Source organism: Lonchura striata, chromosome 13 (genome assembly GCF_046129695.1).
Source record: "Lonchura striata isolate bLonStr1 chromosome 13, bLonStr1.mat, whole genome shotgun sequence".
Taxonomy (NCBI): Eukaryota; Metazoa; Chordata; class Aves; order Passeriformes; family Estrildidae; genus Lonchura; species Lonchura striata.
This window is the reverse complement of record NC_134615.1, coordinates 9360819-9369329: the sequence shown is the minus strand read 5'-3', so window position 1 is coordinate 9369329 and position 8511 is coordinate 9360819. Positions and strand designations below refer to the sequence as shown.

At 54.2% G+C, this 8511-nt stretch overlaps 1 protein-coding gene across 3 annotated transcripts; it reads left to right on the top strand.

Moving 5' to 3' along the window:
- The first annotated feature begins 271 nt into the window (after positions 1 to 271).
- Positions 272 to 8213, top strand: LOC110476258 (pleckstrin homology domain-containing family F member 1). 3 transcript variants are annotated; one of them, XM_077786305.1, is made up of 3 exons: positions 272 to 334; positions 3067 to 3211; positions 5927 to 8213. In XM_077786305.1, exon 3 carries the CDS (start codon positions 5939 to 5941, stop codon positions 6758 to 6760), a length of 822 nt encoding a protein of 273 aa, XP_077642431.1. In that variant the 5' UTR covers positions 272 to 334; positions 3067 to 3211; positions 5927 to 5938; the 3' UTR covers positions 6761 to 8213. The 3 variants fall into 3 exon arrangements, with proteins under 3 accessions (XP_077642431.1, XP_021396743.1, XP_077642432.1); XM_077786306.1 differs by lacking the exon at positions 272 to 334 and adding an exon at positions 1224 to 1686; XM_021541068.2 differs by lacking the exon at positions 3067 to 3211 and having other exon boundaries at positions 292 to 334.
- Positions 8214 to 8511: the final 298 nt, after the last annotated feature.

Sequence of the window (8511 nt, the reverse complement as noted above, 5' to 3'; positions counted from 1 at the left end):
AACTTGAAACTCAAAACTGCCAGCAAACTAAATGCACTGAGTTACGCCGGGGCGGCCAAGCGGAGAGCGTGCAGGAGGGCGGTGGATGTCGGCAGGGCACACGCGGCTACGGGACACGCGCAGCGCCCCGGGCGCAGACACGGAGCCGACTCTGCCCCGTCTCGGGCGCCCCGGGCGCGCAGCCCCGCCCGGCCCCGGGGCGCGCAGCCCCGCCCGGCCCCGGGGCGCCATTGGCCGCGGCGGCGGTGGGCGGGAGCGGCGGCGGGGCCGGCCCTGCCGCGGGCGGGCGGAGCCGCCCGGCGCGGCGCGGAGCGCGGCCGGGCCCGGCCGGCAGGTACGGGGCGAGCGGGGCTGCGGCGGGGGCGGCGGGGAGAGCCGGGGCTCCGCTGCCGGAGCGGGGACAGGGGCGGTCTGGGGCTCCGCTCCGCCCGCCGTGGGACACAGCGGCGGCGGGGGGCCGTGCCGGGAGCCCGCGGTGTGCGCTGCTGGAACCGGGGATCCCGAGGTGTGTGCTTCTCGAACCGGGGATCCCGCGGTGTGCGCTGCTGGAACCCGGGATCCCGAGGTGTGCGCTGCTGAAACCGGGGATCCCGAGGTGTGCGCTGCTGGAACCGGGGATCCCGCAGTGTGCGCTGCTGGAAACGGGGATCCCGCGGTGTGCGCTGCTGGAACCGGGGATCCCGAGGTGTGTGCTTCTCGAACCGGGGATCCCGCGGTGTGCGCTGCTGGAACCGGGGATCCCGCGGTGTGCGCTGCTGGAACCGGGGATCCCGAGGTGTGTGCTTCTCGAACCGGGGATCCCGAGGTGTGTGCTTCTCGAACCGGGGATCCCGAGGTGTGTGCTGCTGGAACCGGGGTCCCGCGGTGTGCGCTGCTGGAACCGGGGATCCCGAGGTGTGCGCTTCTCGAACCGGGGATCCCGCGGTGTGCGCTGCTGGAACCGGGGATCCCGAGGTGTGCGCTGCTGGAACCGGGGATCCCGAGGTGTGCGCTTCTCGAACCGGGGATCCCGCGGTGTGCGCTGCTGGAACCGGGGATCCCGAGGTGTGCGCTGCCCGTCCGGGGTCCCGCGGTGTGCGCTGCTGGAACCGGGGATCCCGAGGTGTGCGCTGCTGGAACCGGGGATCCCGAGGTGTGTGCTGCTGGAACCGGGGATCCCGAGGTGTGTGCTGCTGGAACCGGGGTCCCGAGGTGTGCGCTGCTGGAACCGGGGATCCCGCGGTGTGCGCTTCTCGAACCGGGGATCCCGAGGTGTGCGCTGCTGGAACCGGGGATCCCGCGGTGTACGCTGCTGGAACCGGGGATCCCGAGGTGTGCGCTGCTGGAACCGGGGATCCCGCGGTGTGCGCTGCTGGAACCGGGGATCCCGTCATGCGTGTGCGGAGCCTGAGGCCCGAACGCCGCTCCAGAGGAGCGGGCGTGTTGGGGTTTTTAGACGGGACTCTTTAAGTTGCCAACTTTGCCCAAGAGCCCGGGCACTGCTCCCGCTGCGGAGCTGTAAGCGGGACCCGCTTGGGCCCTGCGCCTGTTCCAGAGGGAAACGTGAGCTCCCGGGCGCTGGCAGGGACAGGGAATTGTCTCCTCCCTCGGTGGTTCTCCCCTCGGCAGCCGGCCCGTGTCTGTCGCCGTCACGCGGATCAGTGCCTCGGGATAAGTGCGGGGACAGAGACGGGGGGGAACGGACGGGTAAGGCTCTGCCTTGAGTTTCGTGGTTTTCCCCCTTCCTCCCTCCATTCCTTCCCTTCTTCGGCTGCTTGGGCGCCTCTGAGCCTGGCTGGCACTTACAAGAGCCACAACTGAGCTCAGGCTGCCAACAGCTGGGTTCGGTAGCATCAGTCTGAGCTCCTCCAAAGCCGCTGCCCGGCCCCTTGCTGTGGCTCTACACTGAGCAGCAGTGGCGAGAAGCTTGGCAGCTCAGTCAGTCCATGTCCCACTGGAACTGGTGACATTCTTAATGGAGTGATATGACCCTAAATGTCCATGTGCTGAATTGGGTTCCTCGTAAGCATGGCAGGAAGGGGGTTTACCAGAGCCTGTCCTCCTTACCCCAGCACTTACAACATGCCGGGAAAGAGGGAGAAGCAAGCTGAAATACCTTCAGGCAGGAAAAGGAGAGGAACCTTTTTCTTCTTGCTCTAAATGCCTGCTCGGGCAGCTGCATCCTACTTGCTGTCCTCGGTGAGCAAGAGCTTATGCCAGCCCTAACTCCAGGAGTTCAGGGAAAGCTGTAGAGAGGTGGGGCTCGGGGCATTTTCTGCTGGCAGCCCTCAGCAGTCAGATCTCAGTGGAATGGACTATCCCACGTGTGGAATGCATGAGGTGTGCAGTGGATACCAAGGCTGTCAGTTCTGCCTGATGGCAGGAATGGAAGGATCAGGTAGAAGAGCTCGCTGCTTCGGTACACCTAAGCCTTAGATACATACAGACTTGAAAAACATACCCCAGACTTGCTGACCCGTGAGCTTAAGTTGAAATGCTGTGCCTGGCAGGCACCAACATGGCTGTTTATAATCACAAGTGAACAAGCGCTCATTGTTAAGTGTTGTGGCGTGCTTACTTCTGGAGTGGAGTGCCAAGCTGTATTTTTTTTTCCTTTGAACATCAGTCATATTCACTGCATAGTATTTGATCACATGCAGAACCAGCAGAACTTGATGAAAAAAACAACCCCAGAATTTGCCATGCCAGAAACTTCTGTGAAAATCAGCAATGCCAGAAAAACACATCTTGCCACCTTAATTTCAGCTGGGTAAGCTGCTGCTGCTGCATGTGGTACATGGGCATATGTAGCACTTGCTAATAAGCACTGTGACCCTGCTGCCTGATATAGCAAACTTGAGCAAACATGAAAAAACATTTACCAAAATTAATAAAATAGATTAGACTTCATATCCTCACTTTGTTCCAAAGGGAGAGGCTCTCATCTCCCAGGAAAGCAGACCATAGTAGCACTCAGCAGCTATCTTTATTTACCAGATTTACAAAGTGCTTGCATTCCAGAGCCAAACTGTGGATTATTTGCAGTGAGTCACAGTATTAACATGAAATTGGGTTTTATGTTGTCAGTCAAGCTGAGCACTGTGTGGAACTTGGGGCAGGACGGATCTGGCTTGTGGTGGGATGTGAGGAGTCAGCCCCTCTGATGGCTGTTTCAGCCCCCATCTGAACAGGGAGCACACAGAAGCATAGAGTGAGTTGTCCTAGCCTAAAGGTAAGCACTGTAAGTCCCACTCCTACTATTTTTTTTTAATTATGTGTATGTGTTCTTCTCCAGTCACTTATGCCTGAAGGGGAAGAGAGATGGGAGGAAAACATTCTGCCTTTTCATCCCACGAAAACTCCTTCAAGAAATACCCTGGGCTAGAGCAGCCAATAATTTTAGTCTGAGCAGAGATTTTCCCATGACAGAGTTGGCTTTTCTTAGGTTAATTCCTGGTATTTTAACTAGGCAGCAAACCAGAGGGTGGAGGAGAAAGGACATACCTGCAGGTACAAGTCTGATGTGTAATGAGAGTTTACCTTCAGTTTTTTTCACACTAGAGGATTGTGTCCAGCACCTTCTCCTTTTGCTCTATGCAGTAAGTCCAAGAGCTTTCTGTGCAGGGATCCTGGGCAATGCAAGAGCTAAAGCTTTCACAGCAGCAGAGCTTACTCTCCTCTTTGAAAATGAGCTTGGGTTTCTGTGCAGGCAAGGCCTTTATATCTGACAAAATATTTTACTTTCCACTGGAATCTGGTGTGCAGAGATCCCTAGAAATAGAGCCATGTCAGGTACCATGAGTTCTTGAGAGGCTGGGCCATGCTTCTAAACTACATAAAATGAAAGAGGCAGGCTAAGAGCTCCATAACCCAGAAGCATGAGGAAAGGAAACCGGTGGGACTGCTTTGGTTTAGCCCATTTCGTGGTGCTGGTGCCAAATGTTCCTGACAGTATATTATTGCATTCACAGTCCTTGCACACCAAGGATCCCAAGCTGTAATTTGAGTTTTTCCTTTATTATTTGTGTGCTCATCTTGCTCTTTCACACAGGAAATCCTCAGCCAGGGATTTGTGGAGAGACCACATCCCAGGATAGGTCCAGGAAACCCTGGTCAGGGAGTTTGGTACACAGCTGTGCACAACAGTGTGCCCTGCCTGTTTGTTCTTCAGCCTAATTTGTGTATTTATGAGGGAGTGGGTAAGAACATGTGGTGGTTATTGCAGCAGCACATCTCCTCTCCATGCACAGATCCACTGGGCTGGTGGATCCATGCTGGGAATGGAGGCTCTCCCCTCTGATGACAAGTAACAGATCCTTGGCCCAGCTTCTGCATGGCTGTGCCATGGCAGGTGGGTTGGGAGTGGTTTCAGCCCCTGCTGCTGGAGGCAGCCCCTGGATTCCCCCTCTGGCTGCAGCCTAGCCAGAGCACTCAGTAAATGTCAAGTGCACACCCACAAGAGTGGCTGTGCCCAACACTGCCCAGCTCCACCCTGTGCCCTCCAGGCTCTGGGGCCCTGAGCATTCACATCCTTCCCTCCAGCTCCAGAGCACCCCGAGGGAGGCAGCTCTTCAGGAGCACCAGCACTCCGTGCCTCTCCGTGAAAGCTTTTTCTGCAGCCTGGGTCACTCCATTTAGGTCTGCCATGGCCAGAGCTTGTCTTGGCCTCGTGCCTTTTCACCCTAGAGAAGGAAGCTCTGGGAGCTCTGAGGAATTGCCCGCTCTGCCTGCCAGATGGCTCAGCTGAGAGGTGCATGGTGTGCAGCAGCCACTCTGTGGTTCCCCTTCCAGCACTGCAAAGGGGGGACTGGGGCTGAGGGGCAAGGGTAGAATGTCCCACATGCACAGGACCTGGCATATTGTCATCCTCCTCTTCCCTCCAGCCTCCTTGGCAGCAGGGGCCCTGGGCAAGGAGCACAGGGATAGCAGTGGAGAGCAGCTGAGCAGGAGTGCTCCCAGGAACCATCAGCAGCAACCAGGGTAACAACACATGGCCCTGTGACCTGCCTTGTGATGGCTGAGCTACCTCTCTGCAGCAGGAAATGACTCTCATTCCCATGGCCTGCTGGCCTTGGGCCAGCACCCTCCAGCCTGCAAGGGCCAATGAGAAAATCCACTCACAGGGAGCACCTCCCTCACTGCAGACTGCCAAGGGCCAGCAGCTGTTTTCGCCTCAGGGCTACCCTTACCTAGGTTTCCTGAGAGAACAAAAACACATCACAATGGCAAACCCCAGATGGTGGGAGAAGGAGGGTGCAGAGGTGTGGCAGAGATGAGTGTGCTGCATTCCACTTCCCCTCCAGCAGAGCTCACTGTCTGCAGAGTGATGTGCCATGCACTTGGAGCACTGTCAGCCAAGGGAAAACAGAGGAAAGGCTTCACTTGTGTGAGTTTATTCACATCATGAAGGCTTTTCTCATTTTTTGTTTTTATCCTTTTTGTAATGCATGGAAGAACAGCAGGAACAAGTCATACCACACATTTTTCTTTTGTGCCTGCCTCAGCTCTGGCCCAAAATGGAGCTGGGGGGGGGCAGTGTGTGTGTCTGAAAGCAATCCCTGAGAAAGCAGGTGTGCAGTCAGAAATGGGAGGCTGGCTCTCAAGACCCTTTTATGCAGATCTAGGGATCTGCATAAAACCAGGTTCAGACCAAGCAGCTTTCTTTTTTAAGGACACACAGGGATAAAAGCAACACCAGAAAGACCTGGCTCTGCCTTCAGGGATTTCCACTGCTGCAAACTGCACCATCCCAGTGCAGCCGGGGCTGTTGCAAAAGGAGGTCAGATAGTTTGGAGATTGTATTTGGACAGGTAACAAACTAAAGCAAGGAGTGAGATTACCTGTAGCCTCAGATTGCATTAGCAGCATCTCACCTGTGCATGCACTGGCTACTCACCTTCTCCCTGGTGCAGTTTCACCACTTGCCTCTTTGTTTTCCTCTCTCCAGAGTGAGCTGGAGATGGTGGACCACCTTGCAAACACGGAGATCAACAGCCAGCGCATTGCTGCTGTGGAAAACTGCTTTGGGGCTTCTGGGCAGCCCTTAGCCTTGCCGGGCAGGGTCCTCCTGGGAGAAGGGATTTTAACCAAAGAATGCCGCAAGAAACCAAAGCCTCGCATATTTTTCCTTTTCAACGACATCCTGGTCTACGGCAGCATCATCATCAACAAAAGGAAGTACAACTCCCAGCACATCATCCCCCTTGAAGATGTCACTCTGGAGACGCTGCCAGACACCTTGCAGATGAAGAACCGCTGGATGATCAAAACCTCCAAGAAGTCCTTTGTGGTTTCCGCAGCCTCCCTGACGGAGAGGAAGGAGTGGATCAGCCACCTGGAGGAGTGCATCAAGCACCTGCTGACCAAGACGGGCCGGCAGCCCTGCAGGGAGCCCGCGGCCCCCTGGATCCCAGACAAGGCCACGGACATCTGCATGCGCTGCACGCAGACCAAGTTCTCCACGCTCACCCGCCGGCACCACTGCCGCAAGTGCGGCTTCGTCGTGTGCGCTGACTGCTCCAGGCAGAGGTTCCTGATGCCCCGGCTGTCCCCCAAGCCCCTGAGGGTCTGCAACCTGTGCTACAGGCAGCTGCTGGCAGAGAAGAAGAAGGAGGCAGAGGCGGATCGGAGGCAGCCGGAGCCGATCCACTCTGCCATCCAGGGCTACGAACCCTCCAGCGGCGATGACAGCGACAAGTCTGACGATGAGAAAGCTGAGCAGTGGCCAGCAGACACAGAGTTTTATACCTCACAGGTATCTTGGTCATCTTTCCACAGCTGACCTCCCTGGGAACTGGTCGTGTTTACCCACTGGGAATCCAACCTCTGGCATCCAATGCATGTCCTTTTTGATGTCTTCTCTGAAGGCCATGCCTAGGATGGTGGATCTTGGCCCCTGTGTGTGGTGTCAGAGCTGAGACAAGGTTTTCCCTCTGAGAAGGTCTAATACAATGTGAGCACAGAGAGAACAGCTCAGTGAAGAGCACTGAGGAGTGGGGCAGCGCCCTGTGGATCAGTCTTGACCAAATGAGCTCACCTTCAGTGCCTTATTCTTTCTCTCTGCTAAAACATTTCTTGTTTGAAATGTTTTGAGATTGGCTCTTGGGAGGAAAAGCAGCATGAAATCCTGGAGTTGAACACATTGGCCTGCCCACTGTGTGTTCCTCTGTCACAGCAAGGGCCACTCTGGATGTCACTTTCCATGAGCATTCTGAGATTCTCACTGCAAGTGTGCCAGGCTGAGGGAATAGCTGCTCATCCCTGCACAGTACTGCCAGCACCGGATTCCATCTTCTCAAGGTTGGAAACACTAAGAGAATGGTATTTTGAATGCAGGGAGCTTGTGTGGGGCTCAGTGTGAGCAGTGCTAGCAAAGCACTGGAGAATCCAGTCTCTCACATGGAAAGAGGCCATGCCAGTGGTACTGGGCCAGGAGGAGAAAGGAGAGGGGAAAGGGACAGGGAAAATTACAGTGAGCAGTGAAATACGGAGGGAGAGAGGTACTGCCGTTCACTCAATTGAGTGCAGACCCAAATCTCAAACACAGCAGTTATACCAGACTACTAGAAACTTGAAAATCTCAAACCTATCAGGTAAAGACAGCCCAGGGAAGACTTGTTAAAAGTCTGTAAAAATCCAGGAAAAAGCCTCAAATTAAGATCCTGTGAAGTACAGCACTTCAGCTTTCCCTTCCCTCCTGAGCTGCTGCCCAAGGCATCAGATTCTCACTTGTAGGCTCACCTCCTGCCTTATCAGTCTCACTAGTCCAAAGTTAAGATCCTTTATGTACTTCAAGGATGGGAGCCAAAGACTTTACAGTTTACTTGAGATCAACTTTAAAGTTCAAATTCAGTTAGAAATTAACTGTGTTTATTCAAGTATTCTATCATAATGTAGAATGGGAGTAAATATAGAGGAAATCAGACAACAGCAATTGTTTTGCAGCAGACATTTCTACAAACTCCGTTATTACTTCTAGTATATTTTTGTATTGTGTATTTTGTGGTCTGGAAAAGCAACATGTCTGGGAATACACTGCCAATGTTTTAAAATGTTTCCTTACCACAACCTGTTACAAGCAGTGAATTGCTTGGCAGATGGCCATATGTTTTTTTAAATTTCAGTTCAAGATAATTATTCTTACTGTCTTTTATAAACTGCTCCTGTTCCAGTGAATTTGTATCAATTGACTGTGTGTGAATAAAGATATGGCCAAAAGGAAGGAGCCAGGAAAATAGGATAATAAAGCATGTTATTATTGAACAAGGGTCTTAACAAGAGCTGGGATCCAGGCCTAGTCAGCCCAGCTCAAGTGGTGACTCCTCAGCTGAGAGAAGACTGCTCTGGTTTCTGTTTACTGCTGGAAGGTAAGGGCATCAAATCTGATGCCTCCTTTCTATTTATACCATGTTGTTGTCTGACAGGCTTTCCCCAAGTCTCCTGCAATCCCCTGCAATAGTCTGTATTAACTGGAACGGGATTTTTCCGGTGGGGACGCAGCTCAGAGTGGGCCAGCAAACCTTATGACCTAAG

Coding starts and splice junctions, on each gene's coding strand:
- LOC110476258 (XM_077786305.1), top strand. CDS start 5,939: ATGGTGGACCACCTTGCAAACACGGAGATCAACAGCCAGCGCATTGCT.